This window comes from Oreochromis aureus, linkage group 18 (assembly GCF_013358895.1).
Source record: "Oreochromis aureus strain Israel breed Guangdong linkage group 18, ZZ_aureus, whole genome shotgun sequence".
NCBI classification, from domain to species: Eukaryota; Metazoa; Chordata; class Actinopteri; order Cichliformes; family Cichlidae; genus Oreochromis; species Oreochromis aureus.
In genome coordinates this window covers 16,706,858-16,723,981 of record NC_052959.1, presented here as the reverse complement: position 1 = coordinate 16,723,981, position 17,124 = coordinate 16,706,858, and the positions used below count along the sequence as shown (strand labels likewise).

Below are 17,124 nucleotides of genomic sequence, written 5' to 3'. Positions count from 1 at the left end.
GAAAGACCTATGGCACTCTCTTGTGAAACAGAGGGTTATGAAAGGAGAGCAGGAACGAGCTTGGGGGATAAGACGATCATTATGCTCAACATGTGCCATGTTCTCAAGGCAGTCCCATGTGTCTGCATGCTCACAGTCTCAAACATATATGGAGCACATATAGATACAAATATGTGCGCCGCTTTCTTATGCAAAAACAGCAACTTTTTTGTATACGTGCCACGGCCAGCTCGTATCTTCAAGCGATTTTTTCATATTTTTATATTAGCATGCTAAAAATCGATTCAGTAAATGCTGGATTTGCTGCATCGCCCAGTTAAAACCTTACAAAGAGTGCAGGTTGGAGGCTTGTTTTTTAGTTGCTGTTTGTTTGCGGTTGCCATTTCCCATGCATCACACTTCAAAATGTCTCACTGACACAGGGCAGTCGTTTGTCAGTCTGTCAGAAGTGGAGCTGTCTTCCAGCAGCGAGAGCTCTCTCTCTTTGCTGGGTCTTGAGTTTGGAGTTTCTCCCTATTTCTCCCTGACACTCTGGCCCACTCACCGGCTGCCTGGGCTCCTCATCTCTCACAGTAGTCGGAGGGGTCAAAGGGCCGGTGCAAGCTGGGAGAAGGAGCGGCGAGAGGGAGAGCTGCCACGGCAGGTAAAGGGAAGCAGGAAAGATATTTTATTAATTTGCTGCTGAGATCCTGAAACAGACCAAAGGCTGTGACAGGTATCCAGCGCACCACTCCACATCATCCCCCCACCACCTCCCCCTGTGAACTCTACCCTGCAAGGGGCTAGCCAATTTTCGCCAGCCTGTCGAGATGGATGATGGGAGAGCATCCGTCTAATCAGCCCTCCTAGGACCCCCCGCCCAGCCACCCCCCTCAGACCGGCCAGATTGACTGACTCCTGGGCCTGTGTGCCCCAGAATCCATATTCCAATGGAGAATAATCTCTCTTTCTCTTCTTCACCTTCCCTCCATTTCTCCATTTCTCTCACAAAAATAAGCTGTGAGACGCATAGACCATCCTTCCCTTCGAAGATCTCCGGAGGACTCCCCTCTACCATCACAAACTCACACAGCCTGCACCCTGCGCATCCCTTTCCCTCAAATATGGAGCAGTCTAGATATTTCATGAAGTGCTGATAGGGAGGGCAAGGAGGCTGGCTGTGCACTGCTCTCTCTGACCCTCAACTTCTGCCCACCCCTTGAGCAACAAACAGACATAGCTTCACTACAGAATACACTCCCACCAAAATAAAATCCACTGTCTTCCCGTTGCTGCCGTCCCCGTTTGAGACAAAAAAATGTCCCTGGGTTCTAATAAAGGCCATATTGCAATGTGAAACTTGATAATGAACTTCCTTTCCCCTTCATGTTGCCGTCGGATACAGTAGCTTTTCACATTGCAGAAAGAACAGAGCCACTGACAATGCTGCTAGGCTGGATTAATTAGCCAGATTCATTAACTGATGGATGCGCAGTATTAGCCACAGCTTAAATCTGACATTTCTCCGAGTGCAGTTCGTTTGTGAAGAAACGCACAAGTTCAGCTCTCGTACCACAGTATACTGGAGGGCTGCAATCATAGGATTCTCTCCCAATGATCTCAGTTTCTCCAAAGACAAGACAATGAGGCTGAAGTTACACAACAGTCAAGATGACATTTTCTGCGTGAGACTCCCTTGTTCTTTTTAAGCTGGGGTTGTCTCTGCTCCTTCCATCCTCCAGTTTCATTATCATTCCTTGGAAGTGACATGAGATTTTAAGTCGTGTGTTAAGTCGCGCCGTGATCGACGGAGGAGTGGAAGGACTGGGATGCTGCATGACTTCTCCCTCTCTCCTCAGACGCCCGCAGGACACATACCTTAATTGGAGTGTCTTTTAAAAGGATTCCTTCAAAGACAATTCAAAGCTCCCTGGCCTTAATGAGTGCTGAAAGTGACAAGAGCACATCTGCATCATGTTCTACTTCCCCACACAAATGAGATTCTCCTCTCCCCGTGTGATACCCATTATTGCCAAGCTGTGTCCAATTCTGCTGTTTTAATTAAGCATATTTATAGGCTTCGCGGTCACCAGGTCATTGTAAACAGCTATGTATGTCATAACATGTGTCCAGGATAGAAAATAGGGAGAAAAAGGGGACTGATGGACACTGGGTGAGAAGAAGGGGGTAGCTGTATTAGATGGAAATAATTGTTGCCAAAGAAATCAGCGCAGTGTATGCTTTGCGCATTACAATGCAGCAAATGTCTGGAGTTGATTCTCTGAGTGATGGATCTTTAAAAAAAGCAAAAACAATATTTTTGGTTTTTATTTCCCTCCTTCCTTTTCATGAAGCATTCTTCAGTCTGAAGCACAGAGACCCAATTCCCCAGAAGTTATTCTTTCTTTCTTTTTTTTTTACCTCATGAATTTTAAAATATGCCCCGAAAAAATGCCCTAACTGCCCCGAGTCCCAAACGTGCGGCAAAAAAAAAAAAGAAGCAAAGCTTCATGTGTTTGTCCCTAAGTGGTGCTCAAACACCAAATTTTCTCTGAATATCTTGATCTGCCAAGTGTGACAGCTCTTCACGCTTTTGGAAGTTGCATATATATTTATATATATTTCCTTTCATATGACAACTTGTTTTCTTCTTCATCACCCCAGGTGCTCCGCATCCTGTCACCATTTCAAAAAAAGTTGCACTACAAAATAAAAGAACAAGGAATTAGGAAGAAAGTAACGGTGGCTTTTGTGAGGTGCCATCATTAATATTTTAGCGTATTTGTAATTACACTGTACACACACGGCTCCGCACTGTAAACGGGGACATAAACACTCTTAGACAACTCGTGATGAATCACTGGTGTTCTAGTTTTGTAGGTGGATCAGAATTAGACAGCATGACAGACCTAATGATCCTAGGAGGATATTCTTTTTCTTGGTGCAAGAGTATGTTTGTGTGTATACATCTGCGTGCGTGCTGTATGTATTTGTCTTTGTCTCCATCTCTCCCAGGGTCTGATATGTGCATGCAAACACAATGTCTGGAGGGAGACATGACAAAAACTCCCAGAAGCCTTTGAGCCACTCTTTTTTTTTTCCTTTTTCCTCTGTTGCACCACTGGGGAAAGTTAAATCCAAACAAAAGAGAAGACGCTTGGTGTACTGTGCTAGAATCCATCACCGGATCTCTCCCTCAAACATGTCTCCTTTACTTTTCTTAGTTGACTTTTTCCAGCAACTTTGATAAAATACCATTTCAAGCGCTTCCCAGGAAACTCACTACAGGTTTAATTTACTCTCCGTGGTGATCTGATTTTTCAAGTGTCTGTTATGCTGTTGATGTTAACAAAATGCAACAGAGGCCAAAATAAACAGCATTAGAACAATTATTCCCCCCTCGAATTTCATATTCGCACATCATAACAGCCAAGTAATTTGACTCTTCAGCTCTGGAAAAGCGTGCTGAATGGCGCCAATTGTGGGTCAATTAAAAGTTTATTTTGCGATCCGCTTCTCTATTTTGGCCAGGGAAACAGGAGAGCGCGGCTCGACTGTCGCCTTTGCGTGAAAGCGTGGAAGTGCGAGAGAAAATATAGTCCTCAAATATATCGCTGCATTTGTGAAGTGGCATATCTACTGCAGCAGCGCTGGAGAGGCGGGGGGGGCGCTCTGTAGTATCCCTAGTCAAAGTCTGTCCCTGACTGAAGTGGTTAAATGTGAAAGTAATTGTGTTTTGTTTCTGGGACTGACATGTGGAACCCCATGGACCCCATCTCCCTCCTAGTGACAGGCAGAGATCCTCCCCCCTCGCTCTGTCTAATTAGAGGATGTAGCCCAGGGCTCATGTCCCAGGAAGACCCATCCCCCTCCCAAGATGGCTCCCCTAAGAAAGCCCTTAATTGGGTTCTTTAGTCATAGTCTTCATTTTGGCTGGAAAGGCATCTGTGTGTTGCTATCACCTCAGAATACAGTTTGTATCGCTCTCTTGTGTTGTTTTTTTTCGTTCTCTCTTTTTCTGCCTCTTGCTGGCCCTCTTTCTATTGCTTTTCCTCTCTCCCCTCTCCCCGTCTCCCACTCTCTCCTCACTTAATGAGGCCCCATAATAACACAGCAGTTGTGCAGTTGTTTTGCTACCTCAGTCAAACAGCGGGATCACTGCATAGTGTGTTTCTAGTACCATTCACTTGTCTACTTAGACAGGGTAATGAGTATCATTTGGAGCTACAAAGCACCAGCTCACAAAAAAGGGTGGTCAGTCATCTCCAGTTACACCTCAGAAGTATTTGGTTGGGGTAGTTAGACATCTAATCAAAGCTTTTTTTGAACATTATGGATTTATTATATATTTTTACAACTGTTCGGTGTGGAAATGACTCACGTGGAAGACGCTGAAATCCATTGCTGTTGTCAACTCCACCCTAGCGTTTTGCTGTTACTGTATGACTATGACTCCCCGGGCACCTCACTTCAAACAAGGCAGTCTGTTACCAAGGAGACCAGGCCGGTTGTGGCATAACAGTGTTTGGGGTCAACCCTCCCTACGGCCTGATAAGTGATGACTGTGGAGAATGCCAACCGCTGTATTATTTATTTATTTGATTGTGTTCTTCATTGGCTAAACTAGCCAGCAGTAAGCCTGGCCTCAGGTCAAAGCAGGAAGGGATTACTCCCTCAGTGGACTGGTCAACAGTAGAGAATGCACAAAGGGAGGACTGAGTCAATACTGGGCCGAGTTCAGCACACCATTAAAGATCAAGAAGGAATGCAACGCTCCTGTCTATCCCCACGGTAGTTTTGAACAGCGAGAAAACATTTTACACGGCAGCAAAGCGTGAATTGCAACCGCAAAAAAATCACCAGAGAAACAGAGCGGCCATTACTGATCGAAGGCCGCTGTACATCTTTCGGTCGTTACGCAAACATAAATGAGCCTAAATAACCAAGTGATTAAATTCCTTCAAGTCAGTCTACAATGTGGAGGCTGCAGAAACGAATGCAGGTTCTTTGTTTTAGTATCGTTTGGTGACATTCTCTCTTATGCCTTAATTAAATTCCTGAGTGATGACTACGGGTATGCGTAGGTCTCAGTGGTTTTGTGCGCCCTCCCCATGCTCCAGATGCGGCTATGCAGACTTACTGCATGCCAGGCATGTGATGTAAAGGCAGAGGCTTTCATTCAGAGCTTCGGGGGGGCGGTGTTTATAGTTTTGACTAGCTTTTTAAATATTTCATCATAGATAAATAAAATAAGGCACTTGGGCTGCAGGTGTTAAATGGATGTGCTGAACTCTTGAAATAAACTGTTTCTTTAATCTGATCTTTAATCTCCACTGTAAGTAAGTTTGATTTATGGATTGCTGTCACACCAGCATCTCCAATGATGTAAAGAAATGTTCTAACTCCAAGACTCTAACTCTATTTTTTTTTCTTTTTATTAGAGCTTCCTTTACTAAAAATCATAAGTGAGTAACATTATTATACTGTTTTCTAGCTGCATTTCTTCCTACCTTTGTATGGATTACTAATATAGTAATTATTATAAATGACTTTATTATAAACTTCTTAAAATTGTAGCTTATTAGCAGCAGTTAAGCTGTTTAATTACAGGTCAGTTACATTTTCAGCACTTGTTTTTTGAGGGTGGCATAATGCGACAGATTCTGGTCTATTCACTAGTCAGAGCTGCACAATGCTTTATTTGTTTGAGGAGCCTTAAATAGGCCATAGCTTATAAAGTCATTATTGTTCGCTCAGCTCTCTAACCACTCAATAAAGCCCGGGTTTAATGTTACATGCCGGATAACACCAGGTAGAAGAGCAGATACAATGTACTTAACATGTGCTCAGCAGGTATTAACATTATGCTAATCAAACATTGTTAGCTTTGTGATTAAGCTTTACATCCTCTCTCTGTGATGTTGGGCAATCTGAAGATTGTCTTTAATACAGCAAGATCAGATGAAAGGGAAAACGTGTCTGCTAGTCCACTGGCCTTCCTCTGCAGAGCTGATGTAAGAGATGCACCTCTGTTGCCTCACTGGAGACCGGGTGCTATCGATGGAGACCAGAGCAATGGGGAACGACATAAAGAATGATTAGTTAATAAATCAGCTCCCTAGCCTGCTTGCTCTTTCCCGGTCTCCGCTCTTCCCCAATCGTTCCCCATTTTTTTCCCTCGCTCTCTCCTTCTTTGCAGCCGCGTTAAATTCCTAAGACATGTTGCACCTGTTTGCATGGGTACACAAGACCCCTGCCGGGTGTTCTCCCTTCTCTTCCACTACCCCTGAGGGCGTTGCAGTAGGGTGATGTAATAAGATGAAAGTGGTGGTTTAACGGTGGCGGGGAGTCGGTGAGAGAACGGGAGAGGAGGAAGAGGCTCGCTCCGAGCCAGTGCAGCCAGTGCTCATAAGGGAGAAGCGGGTGCGCATTATTGATCAGTGCAAAATTTAATTTAGTGGAGAATTGACTGCTATGGTTTACCTGAACACTGCTGGTAACTGGGCCCTGCAGCAGGCCTGTGTGGCCAGCAGGTGGTTGAAAGGATCGAGGAGGAGATTAAGGGTTGGATATAAGGGAAGGAAATGGATGATAAGGGGAATGGCAGAGTTTCAGGGGGAATAGGATGGCATTGAAGGAGGGAGTTAAGATGAGAGCTAAAAGGCTTAATGGAGGGCATCTAATCCTAAATTGCAGTGATTCTAGTGTGACACCATTAGTGACATCCTCCTTCCTAGGGCAGTGGACATTTTGGTCATTTTGATGTGAATAATGCGATTTTCTATGTAACGTGACATTTGTTGAAGCGCACCGTGGGTATTTTACTTATCCAACACTTGCGCCGAGGCACTCGAAGAACTTGACAAGGATGAAGACGGGAAAGTGAATTTTCACCCTCCCTCCCTTTTACCACCTTCCGCACTCGTACACAGAACAGTTTATAGCTACTCTGCAGAGTTCAGTATCCACAGAGATAAAGGTATCAGTTTCATTTTCTTTTAATGTTTTTTTTATTCCTCCCTCCCTCTTTTCCTCTATTTCCCTTTAGTCTGCATGGCTGCCACAGCCACTGAAGTCGTTTAACACCGTCCTTGAGAAAGCCCTCAGTGAGAAAACTCCTGGCATGTTTAAGGAAAAGGTAGAATGCAGTGTGTGTCAGACAGAGCTGGGACATGCAGAGGGGGGAGCCATTCCCCAGAGGGGTTATTTTCCCCTCTAATAGCTGTTACGAGCCCTACATTATATCCAAGGAGCTACATTCCTTTGGGGTCCACAGACACACACACACACACACCTAGACGCAATGGCACACTCACACAAAGGCATGCACACTCAGTTGAGCACAAATTTTCTCTCTGTGTTTCTCTCTCTTTCACATACACACACACACACACTCAGTTCTAGCCGCTTTGCTCTCCCCGTGTCAATATCCTGCCATTTGAAGTCACGTACTGCAGGGGCTTCTGGGAGTCGCTGAGGAGCCAGGCTGACGGGTAATGGGCCGCATTCATTAATAAGGTTGCCGTGCTCCTGTCCCTCCTCAGCAACGCCAAGGATGTCTTCACCGGGGGGTAGGGGGTTGGTGGAGTGTGAGGAGGGGGAGGAGGTGAGGTGAGGAGAGAGAGAGAGAGAGAGAGAGAGAGAGAGAGAGCATCCCATGGGGAGTCTCCTCCCAGACTCACTTAAAGGAGCTTTATTTCAGCAAGAGAGGAAAGATGGAAGCAGAGGAGCTGTCCGGAGCCGCCTCTCTTTAAAAAAGGGAGCGCAGGGCCCAGGTGAGCTACACTAACCCGTACAGGGGTCACAATCCTGTTCCCCGTCAAACAGCTTATTACCCCACCTGTCGGGAAGTAATCGTCCTAGCTGAAAGGAAAGCTGTCGAGGCGTTTAAATGCTTTATATGGAGGCAGTCGAAAGGGTAAAGATGGAAGGAATGAATGCAAGGGGGCTAATAGTCGTTCCCTACTGCTGCCCGAGGGATTCTGCACCACTGAAGGTGACTGCTTTGGTAAACCTTCAGACTGAGGTTGCGGTAATCATTTTGGGTTGTATTTGAAAGGCTAGTTAAGCAGTAAAAGTAGTGTAATTTCACATACTTTGCTTACTCATTTCCGTGCCTATGTGTAGGGCAAAATGTATGTGTGTACCGAGTGTGCAGCGGATGTGTGTATTTGTGCATGCATGCGTAGTGATGTCTCTGTGACAGGTGTGTCTAGTCCATGCCAGTTTAGAGAGTCCAAGGCTGTGTTTTAAACAGAGCACAGCAAGTGGGGCATGTAGTTTGCATTAAAGGGATTAGCAGTCACTTCAAAAGATGACCTGGATTCAGCCCACCAGGGACACCAGTTACACACCCCCTGGTCCACACTCCCTTTAAAGAACCTGGCACAGCTGCCCCACTACAACCACTCTCGACGGTCTGTGTGTGTGCTTGCATAATTTTGGAAGATACAGCACAACAGTGCGATATTGTCAGCTTGTTATCCTGTCATAGTGAATTGTGCACAGTTAGAGACTTACAGAAGTGTGGAGGATCAAATCTTCTGAGGCCTTATCTGCGTGTGAAGTATTCCTTTTTTGGGGTACATTTACAGCATGCTTAATGCACGTAGGCAGCGGACAGACAGAACTCCAAGGATGATATTCCATCGGGTCTGTCAGTGTGTTGTTATGGATTCGCTTTTGATTGGACAGGCAGGGTGGGATGTTATCGGACAGTGGTCTTGTGTGTCTGTGATAGGCTGAGATTTAACTGTGGTATGGGCCCAAAGCTGACTGCTATTGATCCACAGACCAATTTGACTTCCTTGCAAGTTAATTAGAAGGGAATGACGATGATATTCAAATACTGAGACGACCACACGGCAGTGCTGATGTCTGGATCATTGAATTTAAAAAGAACTGTAAGCTTTGAGAACATCTACAGCCATATAAGGAGGTTTTGTTATGTCTTTTTAATGAAGGGGAAGGATTTTTTTTTTAATTTCTGTTTTTGCGGTGTATGCGATCATAATGTTTTCCCTCTTTCTTTTTGTGTCCTTGCAGAACCACACGTTGACTCAGCACAGCAGCTAACATGGCAAAGCTCAGCGCCGTGGCCGAGAACAAGGATCACATGACGCACAGAATTATGCCCGACCGCCAATTACCGTCAGTGCAGTTTCCCACTGACTGTCTTGCACTGAAATTTTCAGTTACACCACAAGAAACGATGCCAGAGCAAGAAAAAAGAAAAGCAAAGCAAAGAAAATAAAAGAAGGAGGGGGGGGAGAACAAAAAAGAAACCTCTCAGTAGGCCTACTTTACTAACCATTATTTCAGAAATAAAGAAAAAGCCAACTTGTTTGTACATAGACTTCTTCATGTGTTGCTTAACTACAGCTATATTGCAATCTTATACAGTATTTGCCGATGTACAGTTCAAAATGTTTGTCCAAAAAAAAAAAATGAGAGAGAGAGAGAAGAGGGAGGGAGGGAGGGAGGGAAAGAAAAAAAGACTCATTACATTGTCAGTCAGACCAGATGGGACTGAAGGAGAAACAGGGTGCCACTGAGAGCATAGGAAACTGTAGGAACTGGTGAGTGTTGTCAGGAAGACTCTTTTCATCAGTGCCACTCCTACTGCGCAGTACGTCACTCTGTATCCTGACATGGTCAATCATTATTGGGTGAAAAAAAAAAAAAGCTCGATTCACCAGCATAGGCTGAAACCTTGTCTGTGTGTTCGTCCTAATATGGCTGCCAGAGGACCAGCTGTGAACTGTGGTGCGACTAATCTCCACTGCCTGCGCTGGAGTTCAGACGAGAGGTGAAAAGGAAAAAAAATAAATTAAAAAATCATCCCAGAGAACAGAAAAAACAGGACAGAGGACAAGATGCTGATATATGCAAACGCAGTGACACAGATTTGGAAAAGGCTAGTTCCTTCTGTTGGCTCATGAACAGAGGCGTGAAACTCCCATGTGGCTCTCAGAGCGTGGGGAAATCTCCAGCCCACTGATTCAACCTGTACATTTCTGTTATTAATGTTTACTGCTCGTTGAAGCCTGGAGATTACTGGAATTTTTTTTTTTTTTGTTTATGTTTTGTTATCTCTACTTGTTCTCTGTTTTTTCACAATGGGGAAAGTAAATCCAGTTGAATTTGGGATCATGAACACTGAACACAATTTCGGTCTGTCTCGGGGATTTACCGTGGTTGCAAAACTCCATCCCTGGCTCTCCTGGAGAGTGCCCAAGTACTTTTTCTTGTTGTTGTGTTTTTATTTTGTTTTTTTCTTTAACTTTTTTTTTTTTTGCAGTGTCCCATTGCTCTCTGCTCAAGCTGGAAGCCACTGTGGCATCATACACAACTTTAATCCATTCTGTTATGTAAATGTTTTGCATTCATTGAACCTGAGATGCACTTTTGTATGAAACTTTAATGTTTTGACATTTTGATCGAGAATCGTTCGTACGCAGTTTACAGGAAATCACCATCTCCTGCGGCAAAAAGACAGTTATCTCTGATGTTATTAAAATGTATTGTACAAATATGGAGTTCTGTATTTGGCAGACCTCATTTTTTTTTGTGTTGCACATGTGATGGAAATATTAAAAACTGTATGAGGAAATGGACTCCATGTCCCTCCATCTTAACAGTCTGTATGTTAATGTGTTGGTGTGTGCGCGTGTGTGTGTGTGTGTGTGTGTGTGTGTGTGTGTGGTGAGCGAGAACACAATTAACCCATCAGACGAGACCTATGACAGCATAAACAGGATCATCATCAGATGCTTACACCGCTTGTTTTTTTCATTGTATCAAATTGCATCCTATTTTTTCTCCCTCCCTCGTGGCTCACACTAACGAACATCTGAGCATCTTAAGGGAGGTCTGTGTTATTAATGACTCCATTACCCATCACCCTGTGCGGTCCCATTCTACACACCCTTGCGCTGGGTCTATTTAGGGAGCCTCCAGCACTCCGGGGGACAGAGGAAAAGATTCTTCTGCCTTTGCCGAATGGGACAAAACCAGCGCAACAACATCTGTCTGTCTCAGTAGATGATTCATCAGCGGTGACACACGAGCAGCATAACATTTGTTGAAGCTTTCAGTTTTGTTTTGAAAAGGCTCAGCGCTGCAGCTCAAAGCACTTTAACTGTGGTGAGTAACAAGACTGAAAAGTGATGGTTCATTTGAAATAAACACTGGATACGGCTTTCGGGTTATACTGTATCTAAAAACACTGCATACTTAACTGTGTTATAAGAACAATAGGAGGAAAAAAACACGCTTATATGTTATTTTGATCCATTAAGACCAGAATATATATTAAAAAGCAAGGATGTGATGCCTTTAGATTGGGATTTAAGCTAATTTGTGCCTTGATCACAATCACAAAATCTGAGAATTTTATCAAACATCTGGATAATTCAGCTTTTCCTAAACATGCACAACATGAAATGCACATTAGGTTTTACAACATTAACATATTGGGGATTGTGGACAGGGCCTCACACAATGACTGACTTTCACAATGAAGATGCAACCCCTCATCCTAATCGAAAGTGGTACATCCCGGCATTAACTGTCATACCAAATGCAAGCTGGGCATCCATTAAACAACTTTGCTAGCATCTCCCTGTGCCAGGCACTTTTAATAAGCTTCAAGGGCATTTGAACAGGTCCAAAACTTTGCTTTGCCAGAGATGGACTGGCCCACATCATCCATTACATTAAATTGGGTGGCGGCCTCCAGCTCATATTTATGATTTAATTAAATTCACTTGTGAGGCGTATCAGAACCACTGCGGCCTCCCTTTTAACGCCAGCCTAAGCAGCAAAACGTACACACGTACACACACACACGCAGCTACACACGAGTGCATACACACGCGTTGTGTTTCTGACACTCGCCCAAGTGTGTGAGACTTTGTGGGCGCTTTGGCAGGGGGGTTCTCAGGGGTTCATTTAAAGCAATATAATTACACAGCCCCCAAGTATTCTTCCATCAGAAAGCAGCAGAATGGATGACTTGTTCAGAGATAACTTAGCCTGGCTGATCCTCTGCGGTGTCGTCGTACCGAACATAACCTCAATGCAAGTGGCACTCAATGCTGCTCAGAGCCTGGCCGATCCTTAGTGGAACTGGGCAATCGAGCCAGATGTTTGGGAGTCGCTGAAATGGCATTGTTCTTGTCCGGGATGTGTGAAATGGGATTTCTTTTTTTGGTGTTGTTGTTTTTGATTTTTGTTTTGTTTTCCTGTTCTGTTCGACAGCCACACACCCTTAGTCCTCTGGAGTAAAAGTGTCAGCCTGTGTAAGGACTATATTAAAGAATTAAGAGAGCTTACTGAGGCTGTGCAATGTGCTGCACTCCGGGAAGCTCGAAATGTGTCATTTCTCCCCCTGTATGGACAAACCCGCACAAATCTAAGTATGCATTCAGTGCTCGTCCCTTGTGTTCCAGTGTCCTTGCTATTGCTCTTCTTTGGTGCAAAATTTAGTTTGGTGAAAACTCCACATTGTTAGGCTGCACATTCCTCCCACTGAAGGAGACCTCAGAGACCTCTTATGGCATTCAATATGTGCGCCCAAGCGTGAGATCCAGATCCATTTGGCCGGGAGATCCGCTGGGAGTGTCTGAGGTAACCCAATCTCTCACACCGGCACTTCACATCCAGAGAGCCATCTTTTCACTTCAGAACTGTGTCAGCAAAATGGACGCCTCAACCTCAGCGTGTAGCTGTGCCAGGGTGTTTTTGGACGGAGCGCCACGGCCTCTGTTATTGTTTGAGCATTTCCTGTGTAATCTTGTGAACACCCTGTTTCTATTTATTTGAAATGCCACGAAAGTAATGAGAAAAGGAAAATAAACAACAGAAATTATATGTTGTCTTCCTCAGAGTGAAGTCACTTTAAAGACTTTTCTTCAGCAAATGTTTGAATGGAAAAAGAGCTTCATCAGGCATAATTAAGGGCCACAATTGAAATTTCCAAGCTATTTTTCCTGTGCTGGGTCACAGGGGACTTTAGTCTCTCCCAGCAGAAAAAGCGGGACGCAAAGTTTGTCACGCAGGAAATGCATGTATAGACAAACAAATGCACTCACACTCTTTCCTCCTCTGTAGCCCCTTCTAATGATCCCCCTGCTTCCTGTACAGGGAGAAGTGAAGGTGAGTATCCCCCTCCAGTCATCTCCTTTTGCCTCACCAAGACAGACACCTGAAATAGACAAGGCACTAGATGGGCTAGGATTTTCAAAAATGTATTAAACGCCAAGCAATAAAAAATAGACCAGGCGGGGTCAGATTTACTGCAACTCTCCAGGCTCTAAAGCCAGTGTGGCTTGTGTGATGATATGAGGACAAGAGAAGAGTCTAACAAAAGGAGGGGAAAGGGAAAGAAACTATCAATAATGCAGGGTACACTGTATACAGCTGACAGTAAAAATGGAAAAGACACTGCCTAACAGAGAGGAGGGATGAGTCCATTGTATGTAAGTGCCAGGACACATCATTGGTCAAATTATTCAGTTTGGGGTTGTTTTTTTTCCTTTGTTTATTTTATGCAACCAGTTCCAATGGTCCACTTTTATGGAATAGCGTGCAGCAATGTCAGCACAAATATCTGCACTTCTTAACATGTTTTTAACATTTTTTAATGAGCAGGACTATTTGCAGTTTGGGTTTATTTAATGAACACATGGCGCAAATGCTGGTGTGTGTGTGAACACATAAAGTAAATGTGCAGAAGGAGAATGTAGAGCAATATGTATTTATTGTTTTTAAAAAGGATCATCTTTATTTTTTGCTTTATTTTTGTTGAATTTTAGCTAAACACATTGCTTCATATTTTCTACCCATTTTGCTCTCGTTTGCTTGTTTGTAAGAATAATGGCCTCAATCCTCCAGTGTTCCACACTTTTTCTACCTCTTCTTCTTCTCTTTCTTCCTCATTTTGTCCCCCCCCCACCTTCACATTGGAGCATCCCGTTCATTCCCTTCCCGTCTTTTCATCATTTATTCTCACCCTCTCTCACCCATGTCAGTCTTCCTGGCTGTTCGTCTTCCACCACTCCTCCTCTTGCTTTGCATCTTTTGTATTGTAAACAGCTCACAAAAGCATGACAAGGTCTCCGCTCGTGTTCCCTGTGCCTCCCTTCTCTGTTCTCCCAGCTATTTGTTATTGTCTCCTCGCTATCGTGTGTGTTTGTCTCTATCACGCGTTCTTTATTCTGTTTTTTTCCTCTGCGTCAGAAAAGCAAAAGTTAATTAAATATGGAACGAGATGGAGCAGCATCTCTTTAAACCATCATGTCATTAAAATGGCATCCCTGAGAGATCAGCTTAAAAGGAGTTGGAGAACAATGTCTTCTCAGTCAGATATTTATGGGCCTGGTTATGTAAACATCCTCCCTTTATTCACTATGTATATTTCATGTAATTATCACTTTTTGTAGCTCTTTCCCCCTGAGATTCATACAGGCAAGAAGTTACTAGGGGAATGTCATTAGAAGAGACTATTGTTACAGCGCTGCTATGATACCGCACAGAAAGAAAAAAAAAGCTGCATTCGGCATCCTGGTGAAACTTTTATCTATATTTGACTTCATCATATTAAAAAAATCATCAATGTCTTGTTAAAATATATTTGCAGCTCATGGCCTATTCACACAGTTACCCATATTTAACAAAAAAAAAAAAAAAGCACAGCGAGTAAGTATTTTTGCTCCTTCCAGCAGCATTTGATCTAGATACCAGGAACATTCACTGATGATTTACAGGTTTACGAAAAAACCTTGATGCCTCTTATTTAGACCGCCCATGCATTCATCTGTTAGACAAGCTAAAGATCTGGAGTGAACTAGATTCCTTCAGCAGCAGAGGCCAGCGACTGGTGCTTGAAGGCCTGGGTGCCAGCTGATGGAAGCCGCTAATTAAGAGGGCTGGAGAGCCAGTGGGGCGCCTTATGAAACAGGGGCACCTGGGTTTCACAAGAGGGGGGCGGGTATCCATCACTACTGATCTGTGTTGCACAGCAAAGACTATAGTCGGCTCCAGCACCGTGCCACGTAGCGCGCTTTCACTCAAGCCTAATGTCAAAATACAGCTCTAGCAACGACCTCCTCTGCCCTCTCGCAGCTTGTTTGCCATCACAGAGGGAGGTGTTATTGCATAGCATGATGAAATTGCACGTGTCGAGATGCATTTCATTCGAGCCAAATGGACTTAAATGCAGATGCAAAAAGAAACAGCCGCGTATAGACACATAATAGAAAGTGAAGCGTGCACACACTCAAACATCTCTACTCCCACATGCATAACTTAATGCCCCTCTCCTTTCCATTGTTCAGTGAGTCTTCTTAGCTGCAGGGTCAAAATGTCTCCAAGTAATCTAACTAGCTCCGACTTATGGGACAATATAAGGTCTGCCATGAGTTCTGTCATTACAGTTTCACGCACCAGAGGCAGATACAGCTCTAGACCACCAGTGAACCTGCCATATTGCTATCCAACCTGACCCCGCAGTTGCAGTAAACCTAAGTGAACCGCAGTTTCGAAAGTCGACAGCAATAACCACTGCAGAATTGCTTTTAATCAACGTCTGAAATGAGGGTGACTTGAAGCGTCGCCCCATGCTGATTAAATGTAATTGTTTAATTGCCAAGTGCTGGGAACCCATCCTAAGAGGATTCCAATGGAATTATTTAATCTCTAGTCAGGAAGTACACTGCAGGAAAAAGCTGAGGGAAAACGAAAGCAAAAAAAGAAAAAAAAAGTCAAGCAGAATTAGCCTTTTTATATGTGTATTTTTGATTACATCATGAAATATTAACTGGGGTTTACATTTAGTTAGCTCAGAACAGAATGAGGTGGAGGACCATGATGCATTCACTAGTGCGGTTGCAGTTTTTGACCTGTCACGATAAAGTGGTGTGATGCTGTCTGCAGGTTTACTTTTACATTCCAGCTTTACTCCGGAAATAACAAAACTGTAGAATATTGGCTCTACGTTGTAAAGAGTGCCTGTAGCTTTTGCCACATATTACCGTTGCTTCATACCACATCTGCCACCTTTCACAGTCTCTTTGGTATTATCCAGTTTGAAAACAAGAGATTCCAGCATTAAATCACTCCAACAAAGTGCTGCAGGAGGAGCTCTAAGAGTTTACTATTCAAAGACCCTCATGGGGAAGTTAAAAAGGCCCTCTCCCCCCTCTGATCACCTACTGATCTCTGCTAATGGGGCTCTATAAACTTAAGGGGTACAGGTGTGCTCCATTTGAGGTCACAACACGTTGCTTGGGGTCACAAACAGCCACCATTAACACACAACACAGACATGGTGGGATTAAGAGCCACATGAACACACATTTCTATGTGTTCGTAATTATTATCTCTCATCTGTATTTCCCATGGCGCTACCTCTCCTAGACCAATTTAAGCTGGCATGATCCCCAATTGGTTTGGCACACAAGCCATGACATTTCAATCTATCAACAAAATCAATAGCAGTACTCCTCTTAATATAACTGTACACAGTGCAAGTGCTCCACAGTAAAAACCGTTCTTGCTGTCGCATTCAAATAAACAGAGAGTAAAGCCAGCCTTGCCATTCTGCTGATAAATGCAGTTCTGCCCTCCCGAGGGAAATGTGCCTGCATCCCTCTGGTCAGAAATGTGCTTCTGCCCCCCCATCCCCCCCAACACGCCACGGGCAGAGAGAGAGTGGGGTGGTTTGGGGTGGGGGTTGTGGGGGAGTAGGCAGAGGCCACTTCCCTGCAGCTGTGCCCTTATTCCCAGCACCTGACCAGGGGCCCAGATGTGCACACAGGCAAAAGCAACAATTTGAGAAATGTAAGTCCCCTGTGGGACCCAGGCACCTGCAAATGTAACCTCACTATCTAACATGATGGCGTAATTACAGGTCTAACAAGTCTACATCTGGAAAGGACTCATTTAATCTATCAAATCAAACGTTACCAGACTGGGGAACAATACAAAAATGGAATCGCACTCTCAGCATTTCATCTGCACATCAAACAAATTCCACTCTGCATTTGGTGCTGACCCAATTAGCCATCAAGTAGACAGCAACTACAGGGCACACGGCGGTCATTTACAACACAACGCAGAGAGAAATTTTTATTTATTTCACTT

General features: G+C 44.1%; 1 protein-coding gene across 5 annotated transcripts in view; it reads left to right on the top strand.

Annotated features, from left to right (window-relative positions):
• Positions 1–10,591, top strand: part of LOC116316991 (zinc finger protein 521) — an 88,770-nt gene extending 78,179 nt beyond the window's left edge. For all 5 annotated transcript variants that reach the window (XM_031735648.2, XM_039602497.1, XM_039602496.1 and 2 more), the window contains exon 8: positions 9,025–10,591. In XM_031735648.2, the coding sequence (XP_031591508.1) occupies positions 9,025–9,054 (30 nt within the window). In that variant the 3' untranslated portion in view covers positions 9,055–10,591. The remainder of the gene's footprint in view (positions 1–9,024) is intronic.
• The last annotated feature ends 6,533 nt before the right edge of the window (positions 10,592–17,124 follow it).